The sequence below is a fragment of the Agelaius phoeniceus genome, chromosome 29 (assembly GCF_051311805.1).
Source record: "Agelaius phoeniceus isolate bAgePho1 chromosome 29, bAgePho1.hap1, whole genome shotgun sequence".
NCBI lineage: Eukaryota > Metazoa > Chordata > Aves > Passeriformes > Icteridae > Agelaius > Agelaius phoeniceus.
Genome location: NC_135293.1, coordinates 3,839,111 through 3,865,520, shown reverse-complemented (window position 1 = coordinate 3,865,520; position 26,410 = coordinate 3,839,111). Strand labels below are relative to the sequence as shown.

Sequence of the window (26,410 nt, the reverse complement as noted above, 5' to 3'; positions counted from 1 at the left end):
CCACTGTGAGAAATGCTCGCCGTTTCTCTCTCTCTGTCCCATGGCATCCACACGTGGGGGTGGCCCTGTCACTGCAGCCCTGCCGTGTCCCCAACCCTTGGTGTCCATGGGGAGGCACATCCAGGTGCCTGTGATGCCTTGGGAAGGCTGAGCTAGAGCAGAGGCTGGATGGATGGGGAGTCGTAACTTCTTTTTGCCAGGATTAAATCATGGGATGGTATTTCTTCTTGGGACTCAGATGTTTGTTAGTTCTTATCTGTGTCACAGTCTCACAAACCATGTGAGAGTCTTCTTATCTATCTATGTCACAGTCTCACAAACCTCCTTCCTCTTTGGCAGGCCCACCATCGGAGGGAAGTACTGCCTGGGAGAGAGGAAACGCTACCGCTCCTGCAACACTGATGTGAGTGGGGGCAGAGGGGCTGGGAGGGATGGAGGAGGGGGATCAGCCCTGTCCAGGGTGGGATCAGCCCTGTCTGGTGGGATCAGCCCTCTCCAAATGGGATGAGCCCTGTCTGATTGGGATGAGCCCTGTCCAGGTTGAATGAGCCCTGTCGGGATTGGGTTGAGCCCTCTCCAAATGGGATCAGCCCTGTCCAGTTGGGATGAGCCCTGTCGGGGTTGAATGAGCCCTCTCCAGTTGGGATGAGCTCTGTCCAGGGTGGATGAGCCCTCTCTGATTGGGATCAGCCCTTTCCAAGTTGAATGAGCCCTGTCTGGGTTGGGATGAACCATGTCCACATGGAATCAGCCCTGTCCAGACTGGCTTGAGCCCTCTCTGGGTTGAATGAGCCCTGTCGGGATTGGGTTGAGCCCTCTCCAAATGGGATCAGCCCTGTGCAGGTGGGATGAGCCCTTTCCAGTTAGGATGAACCCTGTTGGGATTCAATGTGCCCTGTCTCAGTGGGATGAGCCCTCTCCCAGTGGGATGAGCCCTGTCAGGGTTGAACGAGCCCTGTCCAGATGGGATGAACCTTCTCCAACTGGGATCAGCCCTCTCTGGCTGGGCTGAGCCCTCTGTAGTTGGGATCAGCCGTGTCCAGGTCGGATGAGCCCTGTCCAGGTGAAATGAACCCTCTCCAGTTGGGACGAGCTGTGTCTCAGTGGGATGAGCCCTCTCTCAGTAGGATGAGCCCTGTCCGGACTGGGTTGAGCCCTCTCTAAATGGGATAAGCCCTGTCCAGATTGGGAGAGCTCTGTCCAGGTGGGATGAGCCCTGTCCGGATTGGGTTGAGCCCTCTCCAAATGGGATGAGCTCTGCCCAGGTGGGATGAGCCTTCTCCAACTGGGATAAGCCCTCCCCGGGTGGGATCAGCCCTGTCCAGGTGGGATGAGCCCTGTCCGGATTGGGTTGAGCCCTCTCCAAATGAGATGAGCCCTGTCCAGATTGGGAGAGCTCTGTCCAGGTGGGATGAGCCCTGCCTGGATTGGGTTGAGCCCTCTCCAGGTGGGATGAGCCCTGTCTAGTGTGGGTTGAGCCCTCTCCGGGTTGAATGAGCTCTATCCAGGTGGGATGAGCCCTCTCCTCCCAGGTGCGGGGTGCTCTGTGCAGCCGTGGGAGGAAGAGGAGGAGGAGGCAGGGCAGGGGCAGGGCGGGGTGAGCCGGCAGCGATCCCGCAATGGGGAATTCCAGGCAGGACCAGGCAGGTGTGGGAGCCGGCTCCGGGGGCGGGGGGGCTGCACGGACCTGCGGGGCTCCGGCATCCAGAGGGGCCCAAAGATAAGGAGGGAAAGGAGGGGAGAGAGAGAATTCCAGCTCTGCTTCTCCCAGGCTGCTCCTGCACAGCTGCTCAGGTGAGGCTGGGTCAGACTCTGCTTCCCGGGGCTGGGGGTTAAACCTCAAAGATTTACAGGGAAAACTGCGCCGAGGGGATGCTCAGAGGAGCTTGGGACCTGGGGATTGCAGCTTTAACACCCACGGGCTGCTGGAGAGGGAAGCAGACGGGTCCTGTTGCTTCCCTGGGTTTGGGGGATTGCTCCCCAGGGTCACAGATCAGGCAGAGCTCCTGGGGCCCCTCCTCGTGCTCTTGGACTTCAAATCGTGCCTGGCTTTGCAGGAGGGACTGTCCTGCCTCCAGTGTCAGGGCTGATGTCCCTGTCCCAAGGGGCTGGTGGCAGTGCCCTGTTGCCAGAGCTGGTGGCAGTGCCCCATTTTTAGAGCTGATGTCCCTGTCCAAGGGGCTGGTGGCAGTGCCCTGATGTCAGAGCTGATGTCCCTGTCCAAGGGGCTGGTGGCAGTGACCTGTTGTCAGAGCTGATGGCAGTGCCCTGATGTCAGGGCTGATGTCCCTGTCCCTGAGGGCTGGTGGCCGTGCCCTGATGTCAGAGCTGGTGTCCCTGTCCCTGAGGGCTGGTGGCAGTGCCCCAGTGTCAGAGCTGGTGTCCCTGTCCCTGAGGGCTGGTGGCAGTGCCCCAGTGTCAGAGCTGGTGTCCCTGTCCCCAGGGGCTGGTGGCAGTGACCTGTTGTCAGAGCTGGTGGCAGTGCCCTGATGCCAGAGCTGGTGTCCCTGTCCCTGAGGGCGGGTGGCCGTGCCGCAGTGTCAGAGCTGATGTCCCTGTCCCTGAGGGCTGGTGGCAGTGCCCCATTTTTAGGGCTGGTGTCCCTGTCCCTGAGGGCTGGTGGCAGTGCCCAGTTGCCAGAGCTGATGTCCCTGTCTCTGGGGAGCTGATGGCAGTGCCCTGTATCAGGGCTGGTCTCCCTGTCCCCAGGGGGCTGATATCCCTGTCCCCAAAGTGGCAGTGCCCCATTTTTAGGGCTGATATCCCTGTCACCAAGGGGCTGGTGTCCCTGAGGAGCTGGTGGCCATGCCCCATTGTCTAGAACTGGTGGCAGTGCCCCATTTTCAGAGCTGATGTCCCTGTCCCTGAGGGCTGGTGGCAGAGCCCCAGTGTCAGAGCTGATGTCCCTGTCCCCAGGGGCTGGTGGCAGTGCCCCAGTGTCAGAGCTGGTGTCCCTGTCCCTGAGGAGCTGGTGGCAGTGCCCCATTGCCTAGAACTGGTGGCAGTGCCCCATTTTCAGAGCTGATGTCCCTGTCCCTGAGGGCTGGTGGCAGTGCCCAGTTGCCAGAGCTGATGTCCCTGTCCAAGGGGCTGGTGGCATTGCCCAGTTGCCAGAGCTGATGTCCCTGTCCCTGAGGGCTGGTGGCCATGCCCAGCTGTGCCCCCCAGCCCCACGCTGACCATGGCTGTGCCCACAGGACTGCCCGCCGGGCTCGCAGGATTTCCGAGAGCTGCAGTGCGCCGAGTTCGATGGCGTGCCCTTCCGAGGGAAGTACTACACCTGGAAAACCTACCGGGGAGGTGAGCGGGGGCTGCTGGGGCTGACATCCTCTGCTGCCACCGGGCAGGGCGGCAGAAATGCTGAAACCCCCTCAAAGGGGCTCCTTCAGAAGCCTGAAGGCTTCCAAAGCTCCGTACTGGGAGTCAGGCAGGGTGTGGTGGTGTTTGCAGGGAGGTGAGGGAAGAGAGGAGAATCTTGACTCCATGATTCAGAAGGCTGATTGATTGTTTTATGATATATGTTATATTAAAAGAAAATTATATATTAAAATGATACTAAAGAATAGATGAAAAGGATTTCATAGGAAATTTCAAGGAAAGGAAATTTCTAGGAAAGGAAATTTCAAGGAGATTTCAAGGAAAGGAAAGGAAATTTCAAGGAAAGGAAATTTCAGGAAAGGAAAGGAAATTCCAGGAAAGGAAATTCCAGGAAAGGAAATTTCAAGGAAAGGAAAGGAAATTTATAGGAAATTTCAAGGAAAGGAAAGGAAGTTTCAAGGAAAGGAAATTTCAAGGAAAGGAAATTTATAGGAAAGGAAATTTATAGGAAATTTCAAGGAAATTTCAAGGAAAGGAAAGGAAGTTTCAAGGAAAGGCAATTTCAGGAAAGGAAAGGCAATTTCAGGAAAGGAAAGGCAATTTCAGGAAAGGCAATTTTCAAGGAAAGGCAAGGAAATGAAATTTCAGGAAAGGAAAGGAAATTTCAGGAAAGGAAATTTCAGGAGAGGAGAGGAGAGGAAATCCTGTGACTGTTCACAGCCTCGACACAGGTGGCTGTCATTGGTCATCAAGTAAAAACAATTCACATGCTGGGTAAACAATTCTCTAAATCACATTCCAAAGCAGCAAAACGTGGAGAAGTTGAAACTTCCCAGCTTCTCAGGAGAAAAGATCCTAATGAAAGGATTTTTCAGAAGATGTGTCTGTGACAGCAGTGCTATAGGCTGGGGATGGCGTAGCTGGAAAGTGCCCTGGCTAAAAGGGACCTGGCAGCACTGGTCAACAACATGAGCCAGCAGAGTGCCCTGGTGGCCAAGAAGGCCAATGGCTCCTGGCCTGGGTCAGGAATGGTGTGGCCAGCAGGAGCAGGGAGGTCATTGTGCCCCTGTACCAGGCACTGGTGAGGGCACACCTGGAGTGCTGTGTCCAGTTCTGGCCCCTCAGTTTAGGAAGGACCTTGAGATTCTTAAATGTGTCCAAAGGAGGGCTACAAGGCTGGAGAGGGGCTGGGAACACAAACCCTGTGAGGAACAACTGAGGGAGCTGGGGGTGCTCAGCCTGGAGAAAAGGAGACTCAGGGGTGCCCTCATCACTCTCTGCAGCTCCTGAAAGGTGCCTGTGCTCAGCTGGGGCTGGGCTCTTTCTCCAGGAACTGACAGAACCGGAGCACACAGCCTCAACTGTGCCAAGGGAAATACAGGTTGGGTAGCAGGAAAAAGTTTTTACAGAAAGGGTGATAAAGCTTTGGAATGGCTGCCCGGGGAGGTGGTGGAGTCCCCATCCCTGGGTGTGTTTAACAAAGCCTGGATGTGGCACTGGGTGCCAGGGTTCAGTTGAGGGGTTGGGGCTGGGTTGGACTCGATGATCTTGGAGGTCTCTTCCAACCCAGTGATTCCAAAATTCTGTGATTCTGTGAGAGCAGCCATTTCAGGTCCATGCACACACACAACACAAAGAGCTCAGCAGAGGAAGAGCAGGAAGGGTTTTTATGATGTATTCCAGCAAAGGTTTATGGCACCCACCATGCCAAAGGGATCAGGGACAAAGACCTGGCCAGGTGCTCTGCACAAGGTTAAGTAGGGATCAGTGCCCAATGGTCTGAGGGCACAGGGATGGCACAAAGGGCAGGAAAAGGGCATTGGCCTACAGGGAAGATAGGGCTGGACACCAGGGATAGCACAACCAATGAGGAAACGGGGAAGGGAGAAACCACAAGAATTTGGGATATATGGGGAAAGTGTCTGGGTTTGAACAGACAGGAGTCTGTTAAGGAAGGCAGGAGCCTCCACAGAAATGGAAAATGCAAACCCCCTCCCTCTGAATTATTATAATTTTGAAATTAAGGGGCTCTCAGGCAAAGATATGGGAATAGGAATAACAGTTCTTTACTAGGAAAATTAAAAATACAAATGCAATACCACAAAAAAGCAAACAAACCCTGCCAGAGTCAGCCCATGCCCTGTCCCCTGTGTGTCAGGGGGTGGCACAGCCCCATCCCATGGGGGCTCAGCCCTCCTGCAGTGCCAGCTGTGGCTCTGCTGGAGCAGGGATCCTGCACAAGGGGGGAGTTTTCCTCTGCAGCTCCAGTGGAAAAGGCAGCTGCTCCTCTGGGAATGCAGAGGAAAGGCTGTTCTGGTGTCCCAAAACCTCAGATTGGATCCAGGTAGGAATGCTTGGCTCCTGCCCTGGGCAATGCAGCATCTCCCCAAGGGATGCTGGAATTGGATCAGCCCTGCAGGGACACTCAGTGGCCATGGACAGCAGAGATCTCCTGCAGGGAGGGTTGGTGTGGGAGAGATAAAGAAAAAACTGCCCCACGAACAGCAGAGAACTGCCCCAGCTCTGACAGATGGAAATAGAACACACATCCCCATTTCCAACCTAAAATAGGTACTCAATGGGGAGGAGACAGAGCAGGCAGGGAAAGTTCCTGAGCAGGAGAAGGGATGGGATCTGGTGGATCCTCCAAAAAGCAGCACTTCCCTCTCCTGAGGTCAGCCCTGGGTCCTGCAGAAGGCTCTGGAGGAGGCTCTGTGGCACAAATCTCTCAATAATGAGGAGGAACAACTCATCTCCTCGGTGGAGGTAATGAACTGGGCTGGGGAAATCCTTCCCAGCTGTGCAAACAAGCCCAGCTCCTGCAGCTGGAGCAGCTGTGCTGAGGCTGCAGGGCATGGATCAATAAAAATGTAATAAAATTGGGAGGCTGTGAAGTCACCCCGAGACCCCAGTGGGTGCCAAGGTGGAAAACAACCCTGGCTCAGGCCTCTCTCCTCCCCAGGCATGGCCCAGGGCTGGGCTGGCCAGCTGAACATCACCCTTGAGGTGTCATCTGACCCTGACAGGGATTTTTGGCTTTCATAAAGAGCCCCTTCCTCTCTCTGTGCTGCAGCTTCCTCTGCCACAAAATGAGTGGTGAGACCTCTGCCCTGGGGGGAGGCTGGCAGGGCTGACCTTGATTTGAAGGGATTTGGGAGCTTCATCTCCTCTTCCCACAGTGGCTGTGGGTCATGAGGGGCATTTTCATTTTGTTTATTCAGAGTCAAAGAGTGGGAGAGGAGAGGAGAGGAGAGGAGAGGAGAGGAGAGGAGAGGAGAGGAGAGGAGAGGAGAGGAGAGGAGAGGAGAGGAGAGGAGAGGAGAGGAGAGGAGAGGAGAGGAGAGGAGAGGAGAGGAGAGGAGAGGAGAGGAGAGGAGAGGAGAGGAGAGGAGAGGAGAGGAGAGGAGAGGAGAGGAGAGGAGAGGAGAGGGGAAAGGAAAGGGGAAAGGAAAGGAAAGGGGAAAGGAATGGAAAGGGGAAAGGAATGGAAAGGGGAAAGGAAAGGAAAGGGGAAAGGAATGGAAAGGGGAAAGGAATGGAAAGGGGAAAGGAAAGGAAAGGGGAAAGGAAAGGAATGGAAAGGGGAAAGGAATGGAAAGGGGAAAGGAAAGGAATGGAAAGGGGAAAGGAATGGAAAGGGGAAAGGAATGGAAAGGGGAAAGGAATGGAAAGGGGAAAGGAAAGGAATGGAAAGGGGAAAGGAATGGAAAGGGGAAAGGAAAGGAATGGAAAGGGGAAAGGAATGGAAAGGGGAAAGGAATGGAAAGGGGAAAGGAAAGGAAAGGGGAAAGGAAAGGAAAGGAAAGGGGAAAGGAAAGGGGAAAGGAAAGGAAAGGGGAAAGGAAAGGGGAAAGGAAAGGAAAGGAAAGGAAAGGAAAGGAAAGGAAAGGAAAGGAAAGGAAAGGAAAGGAAAGGAAAGGAAAGAAAAGAAAAGAAAAGAAAAGAAAAGAAAAGAAAAGAAAAGAAAAGAAAAGAAAAGAAAAGAAAAGAAAAGAAAAGAAAAGAAAAGAAAAGAAAAGAAAAGAAAAGAAAAGAAAAGAAAAGAAAAGAAAAGAAAAAGAAAGTGGCCCAGGGAGGAACCATGGAGCGGGGAAAGTCAAGGAACAACTTTGGACAAGTTTGGGCTCTCTCTCAGAATTGGGGAGACCTGGTTTGTGTCCAGTGCCTAAAGGGGGCTGGAAATAAAGAGAATTTTAGCAAGGCCTTGAAGGACAGGACACAGGGAATGGCTTCCTCTGACAGAAGGCAGGGATAGATGGGATTTTGGGAAGGAATTGTTCCCTCTGAGGGAACTTCCTCTGGATATTTGCATCCATTTGCATATTGGGAGTTAATCTCCCAATTACAGCTTCAGGTAATGGAGTCATTTACCCCAAGTTTGCTCTCCCCAGCTCATTTTTGTTTCCATTTCTGGGCCCTGAGGCAGTGAGGTGTCCTTGATTGCCAGGCCTGGAGAGGAATTGCTGTGTCTGCCCAAAATGGGAAAGCAGCAGCTCACACTGTACATGGAGTTTGGGGTTACACACTAAAGAACTGCAGGGTTACAAATAGATGAAAAATAGAAAAGCCAACATCCTAAGATGAGGTTGAGCAAAGCTTTACATGTCTTTCTTTAATAGCTCATTTGCAGACCCTAACCCTCCAATTTTTAGGCACTTTCCAAACAGCACACAGGCAAAATTGAACGAAAATGCTCCAGTTTTAATGAGAAACTCCAAGACAGGACAAACTGCAGGACCATTTGCACTCATCCCACGTGGAGCAGTTTGGCACAGGAGCCCAGTGCCTGCTCCCCAAGGGCATCCCCTGCTCTCAGTGGGGCAGGGGATTGATTCCCAAGCCTGGAGAGGAATTGCTGTGTCTGCCCCAAATGGGAAAGCAGCAGTTCCCACTGGGTGTGGAGTTTGGGGTTACACACTAAAGAACTGCAGGGTTACAAATAGATGAAAAATAGAAAAGCCAACATCCTAAGATGAGGTTGAGCAAAGCTTTACATGTCTTTCTTTAATAGCTCATTTGCAGACCCTAACCCTCCAATTTTTAAGCACTTTCCAAACAGCACACAGGCAAAATTGAACGAAAATCCTCCAGTTTTAATGAGAAACCCCGAGACAGGACAAACTGCAGGACCATTTTCACTCATCCCACGTGGAGCAGCTTGGCACAGCAGTTTTGCTGAGCTCCCCCCGCTCAGCAGCTGCTTCTCCAGGGGCTTGCCCAGGCATCCTGCTCCAGAAAATGCCTCCAAGCTGCTGAATTCCCCTCTCGTGTCTCCTCCTGCTCCTCCCTCTCCCAGCTTTGCTCTTCCTTCCCTCCAGCTGCTCTGGCACAGCTGGGCCCCCTCCCCTCCCCTCCTCTCACCCCTTTGATGTTCTGTATTGAGTTTCCCTTTTGCACATTCCCATTCCTGCCATCCAACGTGCTTCCCCAGCTCTGGCACAGGGATCAGGAGCTGGGTGGTGCCTCCAGGAGGGAGCTGGCACAGCTCAGGCACCTCTGCCAGGCTCCTGGGATGCTCAATAAAGGCAGCAAACGCCACAAGCCACACCAGGGGCTGAGAAAATCCCATGGCAGCAGGCAGGGAATGCCCTGCTGGAGCCACATCCTGCTCCAGGCACCTCATCTGGATATCTGGGTGAAAATATAGGAAAATACAGAAATTTCAGCTGTAGCTTTAAGATCCTTCTCCTTCATCCTCAAGCCACACCCGGGGCTGAGAAAATCCCATGGCAGCAGGCAGGGAATGCCCTGCTGGAGCCACATCCTGCTCCAGGCACTTCATCCAGATATTTGGGTGAAAAGATAGGAAAATACAGAAATTTCAGCTGTAACTTTAAGATCCTTCTCCTTCATCCTCAAGCCACACCCAGGGCTATGAAAATCCCATGGCAGCAGACAGGGAATGCCCTGCTGGAGCCACATCCTGCTTCAGGCACTTCATCCACAGATATTTGGGTGAAAATATAGGAAAATACAGAAATTTCAGCTGTGGCTTGAAGTCCTTCTCCTTCACCCTCAAGCCACACCAGGGTTTGAGAAAATCCCATGGCAGCAGGCAGGGAATGCCCTGCTGGAGGCACATCCTGCTCCAGGCACTTCATATAACCCAAATATCACTGGATATTTGGGTGAAAATATAGGAAAATACAGAAATTTCAGCTGTGGCTTGAAGATCCTTCTCCTTCATCCTCAAGCCACACCAGGGTTTGAGAAAATCCCATGGCAGCAGGCAGGAAATGCTCTGCTGGAGCCACATCCTGCTCCAGGCACTTCATCCACAGATATTTGGGTGAAAATATAGGAAAATACAGAAATTTCAGCTGTAACTTTAAGATCCTTCTCCTTTATCCTCATCACCTTTGCTGGGAAGGATTCCCCTAGGGCAGGAAGGAAGGGTTTCTCTGTCTCAGTAACTTTGTTCTTCTGCTCTGAAGAAAAGAAAACCTTGGAAAGGTTCCTCAGGAGCTGCTGCCTCAGTTTCCCTGTTGGTAAAGCAGACAGAAGGGTTTTACAGCCTGTAAGGGCCAGGAGTGACCCAGATAAGAACAAATCACTTTGTTCCCTTCCCTGTCACATCCAGGGCCTGTGTCCAGCTCAAGGGCCTGGCTCCCTCCTCCAGGGGCATCCCCCTGGTTTTCCACATCCTTTCTTATGGGAATAAACCCCACAGAGCCCATTTTCTTCAGGGTGGAAAAAACCCCATTCTTTATTCACAAAAGGATAAATTCTTTATTCTCCTTTTTATACCATTTTACCATTTTATACCATTTTATTCTGTGTGACTCCAATTGGTCAGTAGCTTTCTTGCCAATTTATTGATTAGTAATAAGTTATTTTATATTGATGGGTCACTCAAACCCTGGTGTGTACCTGCAGGAAAAGTTGTTTGTGAGGGATAGTTTTCATTTTTCTGTCTAAAAACAGTTTATACAGGTTCTGGTTGTTTGTCACCCAGGAATAGATTTTTATATTAACAAAATGCTCACACCAGGATTGCTTTCACATGGGAACTTGCAAAGTGCTGGCTTTGCCACTGATTCCAGGAGAGCAGGTTTGGTTTGATGATTTTATGAACATTTTATGATATTTCTATGGATTCCAGGAGAGCAGGCTTGATTTGATGAACATTTTATGATATTTCTACTGATTTCAGGAGAGCAGGTTTCATTTTATGAAGGTTTTATGATATTTCTGCTGATTCCAGAAGGGCAGATTTAATTTTATGAAGATTTTAGGAAGCCTTTATGATATTTCCACTGATTCTGGGAGAGCAGGTTTGATTTGATGAACATTTTATGATATTTCTACTGATTCCAGGAGAGCAGGCTTGATTTTATGAGGATTTTATGAAGCCTTTATGATATTTCCACTGATTGCAGGAGACCAGGCTTGATTTTTATGAAGATTTTATGAAGCTTTTATGCTATTTCTACTGATTCCAGGAGAGCAGGTTTTATTTTATGAAGATTTTATGATATTTCTGCTGATTCCAGGAGAGCAGATTTAATTTTATGAGGATTTTATGAAGCCTTTATGATATTTCCACTAATTACAGGAGAGCAGGTTTGATTTGATAAAGATTTTATGGTATTTCTACTGATTCCAGTAGAGTAGGCTTGATTTGATGAACATTTTATGATATTTCTACTGATTCCAGGAGAGCAGGTTTGGTTTGATGATTTTATGAAGCCTTTATGATATTTCTACTGATTCCGGGAGAGCAGGTTTGATTTTGTAAAGATTTTATGAGCATTTTATGATATTTCTACTGATTCCAGGAGTGTAGGTTTCATTTTATGAAGCCTTTATGCTCTTTCTACTGATTCCAGGAGAGCAGGTTTGGTTTGATGATTTTATGAAGCCTTTATGATATTTCCACTGATTCCAGGAGAGCAGGTTTGATTTGATGAACATTTTATGATATTTCTGCTGATTCCAGGAGAGCAGCTTGATTTTATGATGATTTTAGGAAGCCTCTGTGATTTTTCTCCCTGACTGCAACACTTTTGGACCCGTTTGAAGCTGTGCTCCTTCCCCAGGGGGTGTCAAGGCGTGCTCCCTCAACTGCCTGGCCGAGGGCTTCAACTTCTACACGGAGAGAGCGGCGGCCGTGGTGGATGGAACGCCCTGCAGGCAGGACTCCAATGACATCTGCGTCAACGGGGAGTGCAAGGTGGGACAGGGACAGGGCCCGGGGATGGGGGGACAGGGGCAGACTCGGGAATGGGGGACAGGGACAGAGCCCTGGGATGGGGGACAAGGACAGACTCGGGAATGGGGGACAGGGACAGACTCGGGAATGGGGGACAGGGACAGAGCCCTGGGATGGGGGGGACAGGGACAGACTCGGGAATGGGGGACAGGGACAGAGCCCTGGGATGGGGGGGACAGGGACAGACTCGGGAATTGGGGACAAGGACAGACCCAAAACAGGGGGGACAGGGGCAGACTCAGGAACTGGGGACAGGGACAGAGCCCTGGGATGGGGGGACAGGGACAGAGCCCTGGGATGGGGGGACAGGGACAGACTCGGGAATGGGGGACAAGGACAAACCCAAAACAGGGGGGACAGGGACAGACTCAGGAACTGGGGACAGGGACAGAGCCCTGGGATGGGGGGGACAGGGACAGACCCCGGGATGGGGGACATGGACAGAGCCCGGGGCAGGGGGGACAGGGACAGAGCCCTGGGATGGGGGGATAGGGACAGACTCGGGAATGGGGGACAGGGACAGAGCCCGGGATGGGGGGGACAGGGACAGACTCGGGAATGGGGGACAAGGACAAACCCAAAACAGGGGGGACAGGGGCAGACCCCCAAGCAGAGGGGACAAGGACAGAGCCTGGGGCAGGGGGGACAAGGACAGACTCAGGAATGGGGGACAAGGACAGACTCGGGAATGGGGGACAGGGACAGAGCCCTGGGATGGGGGGACAGGAACAGACCCCCAGGCAGAGGGGACAAGGACAGAGCTCTGGAGATGAGGGACAGGGACAAAACCCCAGGCAGGGTGACAAGGACAGAACTCTGGGCAGAGGGGACAGGGACAAAACCCCAGGCAGAGGGGACAAGGACAGAGCCCGGGGCAGGGGGGACATGGACAGACCTGAAGCAGGGGGGACAAGGACAGACCCCGGGATGGGGGACATGGACAGAGCCTGGGGCAGATGGAACAGGGACAGAGCCCTGGGAATGAGGGACAAGGACAGACACCCAGGAATGGGGGACAGGGACAGAGACCCCTGGGCAGGGGGGTAAGGACAGATCTCTGGGCAGAGGGGACAGGGACAGACCCCAGGGCAGGCAAGCGCTGCCCTCAAACTGCTCACACAGACCTGGGATGGGTGGAGGGTTAAGAGAGCTGGGGGTGCTCACCTGGACAAGAGAAGGCTCCAGGGACACCTGAGAGCCCCTGGCAGGGCCTGAAGGGGCTCCAGGAGAGCTGCAGAGGGACTGGGGACAAGGCCTGCAGGGACAGGAGCCAGGCAATGGCTCCCAGTGCCAGAGGGCAGGGATGGATGGGATCTTGGCAATCAGGAATTGTTCCCTGGCAGGGTGGGCAGGCCCTGGCACAGGGTGCCCAGAGCAGCTGGGGCTGCCCCTGCATCCCTGGCAGTGCCCAAGGCCAGGCTGGACAGGGCTGGGAGCAGCCTGGGACAGTGGGAGGTGTCCCTGCCATGGCTCTGGATGAGCTTTGAGGTCCCTTCCAGCCCAAACCATCCCCTAATTCCATGGTTTCTCTGCCTGGAGACTCAGTGGGAGCAGGAACATTCCCATCCTCTCTGCACTCCCTGCCTCACAGATGGATCCCTGCACTCCCAGCCCCTGCCCCTTTGATGTTTCCCTTGCAATGGGATCTGGGGGGAGCTGTAAAAGTTCATTATAAGAAAGCTCTGTGGGAGTGGCCAACATCCCCCAGCAGGCAGACAGACAGACAGACAGGCTGTGTGTCTGTCTGCCTCCCTTCCTGCATCTCTGGGATCTGTTTTTCTCCACGGGGCAGTGGAACAAAGGAGAATTGTGTGACCGTGTTCACAGGGGTTTTTGGATTGGGGAAGAGACGAGGATCTGACTCCATGTTTCAGAAGGCTTGATTTATTATTTTATGATATATATTATATTACAACTATACTAAAAGAATAGAAGAAAGGATTTTATCAGAAGGCTGGCTAAGAATAGAATAGAAAAGAATGAATAACAAAGGCTTGTGGCTCGGCTCTCTGTCCGAGCCAGCTGGGCTGTGATTGGCCATTAATTAGAAACAACCACATGAGCCCAATCCCAGATGCACCTGTTGCATTCCACAGCAGCAGATAACCATTGTTTACATTGTGTTCCTGAGGCCTCTCAGCTTCTCAGGAGGAAAAATCCTAAGGAAAGGATTTTCCATAAAAGCTGTCTGTGACACTGAGGGGACAGCAGGGTCCCTCTGGGCTGGCTCATTGCTGCTGCTCCTCCCCACAGCACGTGGGCTGTGACCGGGTGCTGGGCTCCGACTCCAAGGAGGACAAGTGCCGGGTGTGCGGGGGCGACGGCAGCTCCTGCGAGACCATCGAGGGCGTCTTCAACCACTCCCTGCCCGAGGGAGGTAGGGAACAAACAGCCTGCTCACCCTCCAGCCCCTCCTCCTCCTCACCTGCCCCTGGGGACAGGCAGGGACAAACCCCAGAGCTCAGTCCCAAGGGGTGGCACCAGGCAGCAAATCCCTCCCGTCCACCAGCCAAGCTGTGCTGTGAAACAGGAGACACTTTGAGCCAGGTCTCATCAGCTCTTGGAGATCTATTTCACACCCAGGATAGCTCAGCTACCTTAGAAGGTGTAAAGTCAGTAGGATGGCTTCTGTGGTAGTGTTGGAAACAAAAAGTGTGGGTTTAGAGAGTGGTTGCTGTTCCCTGAAATAGGGGTCTCCTCCAGTCTCATAAGCTCTTGCAGATATATATCACACCCAAGGTAGCTCAGCTATCTTAGAAGGCATAAAATCAACAGGATTTGTGGTAGTGTTGGAAACAAAAAGTGTTGGTTTAGAGGGTGGTGGCTGTTACCTGTTCCCTGAAAAATGGGATATCCCTGAAATATCTCCTTGAGCCAGGTCTCATCAGCTCTTGGAGATCTATATCACACCCAAGATAGCTCAGCTACCTTAGAAGGCATAAAATCAACAGGTTTCTGTGGTAGGGTTGGAAACTAAAAGTGTTTAGAGGGTGGTTGCTGTTCCCTGTTCCTTGAAATGTGGGATATCCCTGAAAAATAGCTCAGCTACCTTAGAAGGCATAAAATCAGTAGGATGGTTCTGTGGTAGTGTTGGAAACAGAAAAGTTTTAATAAAAGGCAAAATAACAAAACTCTTTACAGAGAAAAACCCAGCCAGGTGCAAGAGGTTCTTGCCCCTAGTAAAACACCTCACAAAAGCCATTGGTTTTTGTTCTCTTTCTTTTTCTAGTAAGTTACTCAGGTGAGACTTTTTGGCTTCTGTCCAATTGGCTGTCCTTAAATTTGAAGTGAAGTCCCCCAAATCCTATGAGGTGTTTTTTCACCTTATCCAGGAGAGAAACTTCTGGGCTTTTTTCCTTTTTAAGGGGACAAAGAATAGTTCTGTCACTCCCTCAACAAGGGGCACATCCCTATAGTGCCCCAGCCTCCAGTGGTGCCCAAATCTCTGACACAGAGCTCCAAGCCCCTTCCCTGCTCCCCAGGGTTGATCCCAGTCCCACCACAGGAGCCCCCAGTGCAAACCCGCTCCATTCTGGTGCCCCAAATGCTTTTTCCATCATTTCCCCATGGGTAAGGGGTTGGCTCACACTCCCATCCAGCCCAGGGCAGCTCTGGCTCTGGGATTGGAGGCTGAAAATGCTGCTCACCTGCTTGTCCCACAGGTTATGAGGAGGTGATCCAGATCCCCAAGGGTTCTGTGCACATCGACATCCGGGAGCTGAACCTCTCCATCAACTACCTGGGTGAGCTGGGGCTGGGGCTGGGTCCCCAGCCTGGGATTAACAGGGAAATGCAGGGAGAACTTCCCACTGCAGCTGGGAATGGGGATTTGGGGTTCCCAGGCTGGGATTTGGGGCAGGAGAAGGCAGCAGGGCTGTGTGTGTCCCCCAGTGTCCCTGTCCTGTGTTAGCACCACAACCCTGAGCAAACCCCACCTCCCTCAGCTCCTGCCATCTCCCCTCTGCCATCCTGGGGATTAAAAACGCTCACATATTCCTCGGGCTTGCTTTCCCAACCTTGCTCAGCCCCGCTTTCACCACGAGGATTTTCTTTCCCCTTTTTTCCTCCCTGTCCCCCGAGCGGTGTGGGGCAGGGCAGGCTGCTCTCCCTGGATGCTGCCGGGTGCCAGCAGGATTCTCCTGGCTCCATCCCTCCCTGCCCGGTGTGTGGGGGCTCCTTTCTGCATTCCTGCGCTCTCAGGACAGTGTTTGACACTCTGGCATCCCTCCGAGCATCCCCGATGGAGGGAGCATCCTCCAGCCCCCGCAGCGCGCAGCGTCCCCCGCGTCCCGGGCAGGGCAGCGGTGCCCGGAGCTCGGCGGAGCGGAGGGAAGGCAGGAGCAGGAGTGAACGCTCCGATCCCCCTCTAGCGACTCTGCCGGGCAACCACAGCCCTGCTCCGGGCCCCAGCAGCTCCAGCAGCCCCGACCATCGCCGGCCAGGATCCATGTACAAATCACCAGCAGGATGGGACTGCTGGGGAACTGCCCTGAGCTGTTTTATTTTTCAGCATCAGTCTCATTACGTGGTTATGACAATGGGAAGATGCCACCAGCAGACCAAAAACTTAATGTTACAACTCACTTTATAAGTTTTTTGACCAATCACACAAAGCAAAAGCACATTGACAGTAGTTCTAATCAAGCACTATAAGCACAGGTACCTTTGGTTAAACAATGCTTGCTTATTTTGAATACAATACCTGCTTGTGAGCCTTAAAACACAGAGCTCCATTATTAAGCTTCAAACTTCCTAATATCTCACTACATAAACTTTTCTGTAGCTTAGGGAGTTATTCTAGACAAGTGTTAATACACAGACCATTGTTCTATTTGTCCTTACTTTTGTACTTTTTACATAATTTTTCTGCCGATCTATCTCATGGCTACTCCGTGACCATGTTCTCAGGGATTCTTGGATGAGGGAAGAGACGAGGATCTGACTCCGTGTTTTAGAAAGCTTGATTTAATATTTTATGATATATATTACATTAAACTTTACTAAAACGATAGAAGAAAAGGTTTCACCAGAAAGCTGGCTAAGAATAGAATAGGAAGGAATGATAACAAAGGCAGCTGTCCTGGACTCTCTCTCCGAGCCAGCTGGGCTGTGATTTGCCATTAATTAGAAACATCTAAGATGGGCCAATCCCAGATGCACCTGTTGCATTCCACAGCAGCAGATAACCATTGGTTACATTTTGTTCCTGAGGCCTCTCAGCTTCTCAGGAGGAAAAAATCCTAAGGAAAGGATTTTCCATAAAAGATGTCTGTGACAGTACTGCTTAGCTCTAATCACAGTTCTGCTGTCTCTGAGGCCTGCCTTTTGCAGCTTTCCCAAAACCCTCTGATTTTGTGGACTCCCAAACCAACCCAGCATGCACAGCTGGGTTTGAGCCTGGCTGTGTGGGCCAGGGAGGTGCTGGGGAGGCACCGTGGGTCCATCGGTGCCCCTGTGCCCTCCCTGGTGCCCTTTAGTGATGCTCTGAGCCCTGCAGGTGAGCAGCACCTGGCTGAGGCTGGCCCAGGTGCCCTGAGCTCTGTGCTGAGCCCCCTCCCCTGTGCTGGCAGCGCTGCGAGGGGACAGTGGGGAATATTTCATCAACGGGAAGCTCTCCATCGATCCCCCCCGGCGCTTCGACATCGCCGGCACCACCTTCCACTACAGGAGGTCCCCTGAGGAGCCCGAGTCGCTGGAGGCTTTGGGACCCACCAACATCACCCTCTTTGTCATGGTTGGTACCTTCATACCCCTCCTGGTGTGGGCCTATGTTGGGCTGGAAGGATCAGTGTGACCATGTTCACAGGGATCTGAGGATGAGGGAAGGGACGAGGATCTGACTCCATGTTTCAGAAGGCTGATTTATTATTTTATGATTTATATTATATTAAAACTATACTAAAACTATAGAGGAAAGGATTTCATCAGAAGGCTGGCTAAAAATAGAAAAAGAAAGAATGAATAACAAAGGCTTGTATCTCAGACAGAGTCTGAGCCAGCTGGACTGTGATTGGCCATTAATTACAAACAACCACATGAGACCAATCCCAGATGCACCTGTTGCATTCCACAGCAGCAGATAATCATTGTTTACATTTTGTTCCTGAGGCCTCTCAGCTTCTCAGGAGGAAAAATCCTAAGGAAAGGCTTTTCCATAAAAGATGTCTGTGACAGATCTTGCTGGGGCTGCCTGGGGCTTGGAGCTGATCAGCCCCTGGTGTGGCTGTTGGGGGTAAAGGGACACAGGGGGCAGAGGTAAATTGGGCTGAATTCACACAGTAAATCACAGAATTAGCTTGGAAAAGCGCCTTGAGACCAAGCTGTGACCTGACACCACCTTGTCAGCCAGACTGTGTCACTGAGTGCCACATCCAGCCTTGAAAGTGTCACCCCAGGTGGGACAGGAGCCCACAGTCCCTTCCTTGGGGGGCCAGTTCTTTATCCACTGGGCACTCCCACACCTCCCTCCCTAATTCTCAGGTCTGCTGCCCTAATCTGTCAGGTTTTGGGATGATTCCACCCTTGAGTGCCTGGGAGCTCATTCTCTGATCGAGCGTCACTGTCAGCACTGGAGGCTGCCCTGCCAGCACTGGGAGGGGCTGAAGGGGACAGGGGAATATTCCAGCCTGCTAGAGAGGCTGTGGGATGCCAGCTGGGTGGTCACTGTGGTGGCACTGATGTCCTGGGGGTGCCTTTCCTGCAGGTGCTGGTGAGGACAGAGCTGCAGGGGATCCGCTACAAGTTCAACGCTCCCGTGGGCAGGGACGGCTCCAGCCTCTACTCCTGGCACTACACCCCATGGACCAAGTGCTCTGTGCTGTGTGCAGGGGGTGAGCTCTGGTGCTGGGCACCTTTGGGGGGACATGTGGGACCCCCCCTGTGCTGTGTCTGGACCTCTGAGGCCTTTACACAGCCCCACCCCACACTCAGCCATGTGGGAGTTGTGCCAGGGCAAAGATGCCTGGGTGCCATCTTCAGCTGGGCCACAGGTATGGGTGGAAGGACCTTAAAGATTGAATTTTCCCACCCCCTGCCATGGCAGGGACACCTCCCACTGTCCCAGGCTGCTCCCAGCCCTGTCCAGCCCGGCCTTGGGCACTGCCAGGGATCCAGGGGCAGCCCCAGCTCCTCTGAGCACCCTGTGCCAGGGCCTGCCCACCCTGCCAGGGAACAATTCCTGATTGCCAAGATCCCACTCTCACTTTTATAAATGTTAGTCTATTAGCATATTGGAGTTCATTGTCCAGTTCCAGCCCCAGCCCATGCAGTCCCATCCTTGTTTTTCTCTCTTTAGCCCACGTTGTTTGTGCTCTTGGGCCTGAGACTTAGATCATTTGTCCTTGGTCCCCAGCTGGAGCAGGAATTGTTTTGTCTCCCTGCTCTGTGCACAGAGCTCACCATCCCATAATGTGAACCCAGACCCACCCACTAAAGCAGCACAGAACCTGAAAAATAGAAAAGCTCAAACTTGAGACATCACAGCCTCAGCCTCCCTTTCCCCCTTCCGTCTTCTCCCTGGGCAGGCAGCCAGATCCAGTCTGTGGTGTGCAGGAAGCTCTCTGATGGCTCAACTGTCCCCAACCACTTCTGCAGCGCTGACACCAAAGTGCCCGAGCGACAGAGGAGCTGCAACACCGAGCCCTGTCCCCCTGCGTGAGTAACAACGTGGGAAATGAGGAATTGTTATTATTGTTGTTGTTGTTATGTTGTTGTTGTTGTTATTTATTTTTTCCTGTTGAACTTTAACGGAAAGTTTATATAGTATGGATTTGTATGTAAACTTTGAGATAAGAAATGTTGAATTAGGAGATCAACATTTCTTTGGAGAAATAGAACTATGAAAGATAGACCCACAGAGAGTAATGTTAGATCATAATTGCTCTAGATAATTTTAGATAATAACATTAGTATTATTAAATAATTTTTGTAATAGTATTAGTATTAGTATTAGAAAATAATATTTATATTTTTTAATTATCTAATATTATTAGATAATAATAATATACTATGATACTAATAGTATACTAATTATACTAATATACTAATATAATACTAATACTAATATTATTATCTAATATTATTAGTATAATAATAGTATATTTATTATTATTAATGATATTAAATACATTTTAGATAATAGCTTTAAAGCATTTACAACATAGTCTAGGAAAACTGATAAGCCAAGAAACACTTATAACATATTGTAATTAAGAAATAGTTAACTTATTATAATAGCATAAATTATAGCATCTATATTGTCTCACCCTTCACATGACACTAAAAATAGAAAAAAAATTACAATTAAATTAATTTTAAAATAAATTTTAAAATTTAAAATTTAAATTAAATTTATACATTTAGTTTTTAAAATTAAATTTTTTAATTTAAATTTTAAAATTGAAATTTTAAATTTAGTTTTTAAAATTAATTTTTTAAATTTAAAAATGAAAATTTTAAATTTAAATTTTTAAATTTACTTTTTAAATTTAATTTTTTAAAACACTTCTCAGTTACCCCATCTCTAAGTAAAAAAAAAAAAGACTTTATCCAAAATACCTGGAGCACAGGTAGGGAGCCAGGAAGGAAGACATGGGTAGCAGAGAGTGAAATTCCCCCCTGGCTGCCATCCCCAAGTCACAGTCCCCACTGGTGACACTGCAGCTCTGCTGAGGAATGGAGTGGGGGTTTCTCCTCTGTGTCCCAGGTATTCAGTGAGGAATTGTGCCAGCCCTTCCCTGGCTCCTGTCCTGAAGGGGAAGATGTGCAGGGACTCAGTGCTTCAGCCAGAGCTGCCTGGGAGGCTGTGGCTGCAGAAGGGCCAGGGCCAAGTGCAGGGCTCTGGGGACCAGCCCAGCCCAGCCCAGCCCAGCTCTGCTGTTCCCCATCCCCAGCTGGGCCATTGGGAACTGGTCCGAGTGCAGCCGCAGCTGCAACGAGGGCGTCCGGACCCGCAGCGTCTTCTGCAAGAGGAAGATCTCTGCCAGCGAGGAGAAAACCCTGGATGATGCCTCCTGCAGCCAGCCACGGCCCAAGATGCTGGAGCCCTGCAACAACCAAACGTGTCCTCCCGAGTGGGTGGCCCTGGACTGGTCAGAGGCGAGTGCCCAAAGGAGGGACACGGAGCTGGGGAAGGGCTGAGGAGCAGCTGGGGGCACTTGGCTCATTAAGATGAGGGCACTTGGCGTTCCTATAGTTAAATTTTTTAATAATGGTTTTTCAGGCCATAGATCTTGGAGAGAGGCCGAGTAGGAATTTATGATAGAATTTGTTTTATTTTTAGGGTTGTGCTTTGTTTTAGGGGGGTTGGCAGTTGCATCTAAGCCCTCCCCTTATTACGGGGTGCTGGGGCTGGTTGTAGCAGCAGTTGCAGGGGGCTCCTCAGGGGCTGCAGCTCCTGCCCAGGGCAGGCACAGGGGCAGGGGCTGAGCTCTGCTCTGGGACAGGGACAGGAGCCCAGCAAGGGCTGGAGCTGGGCCAGGCCTTGGCATGGAGCTCAGGGCAAGGTTCTTCCCCCCGAGGCTGCTGGGCACTGCCCAGGCTCCCCAGGGAATGGTGCCAAGGTTGCCACAGCTCCAGGAGCTCCCAGGGCTGCTCAGGGTGGGGTTCTTGGGGTGGCTGTGCAGGGACAGGGGCTGGATTTGATGATCCCTGTGGGATCCAGCTCAGGATTTTCTGATTCTGTGATTGACAGTCTCTCCCCTCCCTGAGGGTGCTGCTCCAGGAGCACAATGCCAATCACTGTGACACTATGGAGTGTGACAATGTGGTATCTCAGGAGCCAGGAGAGGTGGGAGCAGCAGGGGGAGGAACCAGAGCTGCCTCTGTCCCCTCCCTGACCGTGTCCCCTGTCCCTGCAGTGCACCCCAAGCTGCGGGCCCGGCTTCCGCCACCGCATCGTGCTGTGCAAGAGCGGCGACCACAGCGTCACCCTGCCCACCTCCCAGTGCCACGAGGCCACCAAGCCCCCCACCAGCATGAGGTGCAACCTGCGGCGCTGCCCCCCACCCCGCTGGGTCACCGGCGAGTGGGGAGAGGTAGGGACAGCCCTCCCCACGGGGGCATGGCAGGAGGAGCCTCCCCAGCCCTTCAGATCCTGACCTTCATGGGCCAGCAGGAGCCTGGGTGGCCACCACAATTATCCAGGGACCCATGGCAGTGTTTTTTCCCCCTTTTTGGCTTGTTTGTGGTGACCCTGGAGGTGTCCCAGGCCTGGCAGGACCCCACAGAAGTCATTGAAGGGTCCCCATGGGTGGCTGGGGGTCAGCAGGGGTGGGCTGGTCCTATTGCAAAGCAGGGCCACTGCTGGTCCCCCCATAGCCCAGTGGGGTGACCCTGGCAGTTCTCCCTGTACCAAATTCAGGGAGCCCCTGATGCAGGGAATGATTGGCATCTGACTCTATGATTCAGAAAAAATCGTTTTATTAAAACTATACTATATTACAGTAATACTATATTAAAACTATACAATTGTTTTATTAAAACTATATATATACTATATATACTATATATATACTTACTTGTATATATATATGTATATATATTCTTACTTGTATATTAAAACTATACAATTGTTTTATTAAAACTATACTATATTGCAGTAATACTATATTAAAACTATACTAAACAGATACTATACTAAAGAAAAACCCATGACTGTCTGAGACAGCCAGGACACAGCTTTGGGTGATTGGCTAATCACTCAGAACAACTTTTACCAGTGTCCAATTAACTAAATCACTTTTGGTAAACAATCCCCATAACACATTCCACATGTGCAAAAACAGGAGCAGCAAGTGGAGATAAGAATTGTTTTCTCTTCTTTGAGGTTTCTTGCTGCATTTCCCAGGACAAATCTTTGGGAAATTGCGCCTGCTGCTCTCTGTGAAGGGAGCTGAGGCCACACTCCCTGCCCTGAGCACCCCTCGAGCTGCAGGGTGATGTTAGGGTGAAGGAGGTTTGGGAAAGACCAGGGATTTAGGGCTGGATGTAGGATCCTCCCTGAGCCCTGCAGAATCAAACCAAGCTTTTTTGGGATGCAGGGCCACATCACTCACTCATGCCAAGAAGGGAAGAAGCAACCCCCTCCAGCACCCTTTGCACCCCCTAACCCCCGTCTGTGCCTGCTCCTGTCACCTTGCTGGTGGCCCTGGCAGTTCCCTTGTGCTGTCCCCACAGTGCTCTGCCCAGTGTGGCCTGGGCCAGCAGAGGAGATCCGTCCAGTGCCTGGCCCACACCGGGCAGCCGTCCATGGAGTGCGTGGAGGCCCTGCAGCCCCCTGGGATGCAGCAGTGCGAGACCAAGTGCGAGTCGGGGCCCACAGACAACCCTGAAGGTGAGGCGTGATGCAGAGGGGACACGTGTCCCATTGGGGACAGGGACATTGGAGCCAGCACAGCATCAGCTGGGCTCTGGGGTGGGGAGATGCCATCCCTGGAAGTGTCCAAGACCAGGCTGCTCCAGCTGGGGACCAAGGACAAATGATCCAAGTCTCAGGCCCAAGAGCACAAACAACATGGGCTAAAGAGAGAAAAATAAGAAGGTTGGGACTGTATGGGCTGGGGCTGGAATTGGAGAATTAACTCCAATATGCTAATAGACCAACATTTATAAAATTTAGGGAGAATGGGATATTGGGCAGGAATCCTTCTCCATAACCCATTCCACAGGTGCCAAACAACAGGAGCAGTGAATAGGGATAAGAATTGTTTTCTCCTCTTTTCTCTGTGCTTCTCACTGCCTACCCAGGAAAAATCCTGGGAGAGAGAATTATGTCTCTGTGCTCAGAGAATGTGAGTGCCACATGCAGGAACTGCACCCTGGCAAAGACAGATTAGTGAGGTCCTCAGCAGTTTCTTCATCACAGCTGCATCTTCAGCTCCCTGACAAAGCCTCCCCCAGGATCTTCTCAGCCTGGCTCTATCAAATTTTCAGGGAACCTCCAACAAAGGGACAGAAAATGATGCATCTGACTCCAGAGCAGAAGGCTGCATGTTCTCATCACGTCGGGGTCACCACTTATCAAACTTGCAGGGAGCCCCCGACAAAGGGGAGAGAAATGATGCATCTGACTCCATCTTATCAGAAGGCTAATTAATTACTTAATTGTACTGATGCATCTGACTCCATCTTATCAGAAGGCTAATTAATTACTTTATTATACCACATTATTCTATACTATGTTACATTACATCTAAACTGAATCTGCCAAGCACTCAACTCTGCACACAACTGCACAGAATCTCGTGACTTGTCATGACACACACACACACACACACACACACACACACACTTGGCCCTGACAGGCCAAGGAACCAAAACACCACCACTTTGGGTAAACCATCTCCATATTACATTCTGCTTTGGTGTGACCGTGTTCACAGGGGTCTCAGGTTGAGGGAAGAGACGAGAATTTGACTCCATGTTTCAGAAGGCTTGATTTATTATTTTATGATATATATTACATTAAAACTATACTAAAAGAATAGAAGAAAGGATTTCATCAGAAGGCTGGCTAAGAATAGAATAGAAAAGAATTATAACAAAGGCTCTGTCTTGGACTCTCTGTCTGAGCTAGCTAGGCTGTGATTGGCCATTAATTAGAAACATCTAACATGAGGCCAATCAAAGATCTACCTGTTGCATTCCACAGCAGCAGATAATCAATGTTTACATTTTGTTCCTGAGGCCTTTCAGCTTCTCAAGAGGAAAAATCTTTAAAAAAAGATTTTTCATTAAAAGATGTCTGCGACACTTTGGCACAAACAGCAAATGATAAGAATCGTTTTTCCTTTCTCTGAGGTTCAGAGAACGTGAAACCCAGAAATATTCTTGGGCAGAACTGTGCCTTGCTTTTCTCTGTGAAGAGAAATGTGGCTGCATGTCTGTGACCCTGCTCCCCCTCTGTGTCCCCTGCAGAGTGCAAGGATGTGAACAAGGTGGCCTACTGCCCGCTGGTCCTCAAGTTCAAGTTCTGCAGCCGGACCTACTTCCGACAGATGTGCTGTAAAACTTGCCAGGGCCACTAGGACACAGCGGGACACAGCGGGACCCCCGTGGCAAAACTGGAAGGCCAAAGCTTCACTGGAGGGCCCTGCCCTCCCCGGGAACCTCTCCTGGCTCCCACACAGACTCCGGTCACGCTCCCATGGGCGTCACCCAAACCCGTCCCCCACAGATCCCCTTGGTCCCCCGAGCTTGACAGAGGCAGGATCCCAGTTCAACCACTGCAGCCCCAGCTGGATGAGCACTGGGAGAGGGGGGAGCTGGGCAGAGCAGGGACTTTACTTGAAATTCTGATGTTGTTATTTATTAGTAGCGGAGCCAGGTCCCGCTGGGGGAGGTGGCACCGCTCTCCCCGCTCCTGCCTCATCCTGCTCCGTGTCCCCAGGGCACCATTGCGGGGCTTGGGCACTCCAGGGGCTCCTGCCCTTCCCTCGGGACCCCAGGGGAGCCAGGGAGGAGGGTTCAGGTGCCTGGGGTGGCCAGCGTGGCCTGTGGCTCCTGGGTGATGGGTGAAGAGGAGCTGCTGTGGGGAGTGGGGCTGGAGCAGGGATTTTGTCCCTTGGTTTGCACCCTGTCACCTCAGGACTGGGCTCAGGCCACCCCGTGAGCTGAGGGTGACACCCTCAGTTCAACTGGGAGAGGGTTCTCTAAACTCCCATAAACACCAGCTTGGATTGGGCTGTTCCCCTGTTTGCCCTTGTCACTTTTAGGACCAGATTTTACCCCTGAGCTGGGGGCAGAGGCGTGCTGGGGGCTGCAGTCCCTGCATGGGCATCGAGGCTGTGCCAGGCTCAGGGAGAGCAGCACAGGAGGGTGCAGGACAAGAATGGGCCTGGCACAGTGTCCCCAGGGCCTGGCACCCCAGAGACAGCCTCAGCCTCTCTTCCAAAGGTGCTTGACTTCCAAAGGTGCTTTGCCTCCAAAAGGTGCTTTGCCTCCAAAGGCAGCCTGGCCACGTGTGGCCATGGCCTCGAGGTGCCAGTCCCAGTGCCACCCACCCCTCTGCCCACAGGAGGCCTCCAGAGATGGGAAAAGAGCAGGTTTGAAATTCCTCCAGGTCACCTGGTGGCCAAACCTGGGCCAACTCCTCCATGGGCAGCCTGTGGAGGAGACCTGACTTCAACTCTCCAAAGCTTTTTGTTGGCATTGTAATTGTAATGATGACGATTATTTTCAGGACTTTCCACATCACAGCGATGGGAAAGCTTTGTCCAGAGCCGTGTTTTGTTCCCTTGGGGCCATCCCTGTGGTGCAGGGAGGGGACAGTCCCCTTCTCCCCCAGAAAAGCCCCCGTGTGTTCCTCTCCCAGCTCCGTTTTTGTGTCCACCTGCTCCTCGGCCGATCGCAGCTTCTCTGGTGCTCAGCAAACCTCGTTTCTCTTCCTTCCTGGTGCCATGCTCCAGTTCTGATGGTTTTGGGTGAGGGGAGGGGGTGTTTTCACCATTTTTATATCGATATATATCCTACTGACCAATGTTTAACATACTAACTCTGAGGAGGAGCGACGTAAGGCATGAATTATAATAAAGGAGTAGCTACGATCCGGGGCACAGCCTCTGCTCCCACTTGTGTTCCTCCAGCCTGGGGTTGGGGTTGTGGGACCGTGTTCACAGGAGTTTTTGGATTGGGGAAGAGATGAGGATCTGACTCCATGTTTCAGAAGGCTTCATTTATTATTTTAGGATATATATTACATTAAAACCATACTAAAAGAATAGAAGAAAAGGTTTCATCAGAAGGCTGGCTAAGAATAGAATAGGAAGGAATGATAACAAAGGTTTGTGGCTCGGGTCTCTGTCCGAGCCAGCTGGGCTGTGATTGGCCATTAATTCTAAACATCTAACATGGGCCAATCACAGATGCACCTGTTGCATTCCA

At 51.5% G+C, this 26,410-nt stretch overlaps 1 protein-coding gene across 1 annotated transcript in view; it reads left to right on the top strand.

Annotated features, from left to right (window-relative positions):
* The window catches only part of ADAMTS10 (ADAM metallopeptidase with thrombospondin type 1 motif 10), an 83,388-nt gene extending 57,316 nt beyond the window's left edge, over positions 1–26,072 (top strand). Inside the window, exons 14-25 of the mRNA XM_054650224.2 lie at positions 340–403; positions 3,198–3,300; positions 11,358–11,491; positions 13,784–13,907; positions 15,193–15,273; positions 17,101–17,264; positions 18,234–18,360; positions 19,054–19,183; positions 20,422–20,626; positions 21,388–21,564; positions 22,706–22,862; positions 24,446–26,072. Coding sequence (XP_054506199.1) covers positions 340–403; positions 3,198–3,300; positions 11,358–11,491; positions 13,784–13,907; positions 15,193–15,273; positions 17,101–17,264; positions 18,234–18,360; positions 19,054–19,183; positions 20,422–20,626; positions 21,388–21,564; positions 22,706–22,862; positions 24,446–24,555 — 1,576 coding nt within the window. The 3' untranslated portion in view covers positions 24,556–26,072. The remainder of the gene's footprint in view (positions 1–339; positions 404–3,197; positions 3,301–11,357; positions 11,492–13,783; positions 13,908–15,192; positions 15,274–17,100; positions 17,265–18,233; positions 18,361–19,053; positions 19,184–20,421; positions 20,627–21,387; positions 21,565–22,705; positions 22,863–24,445) is intronic.
* The last annotated feature ends 338 nt before the right edge of the window (positions 26,073–26,410 follow it).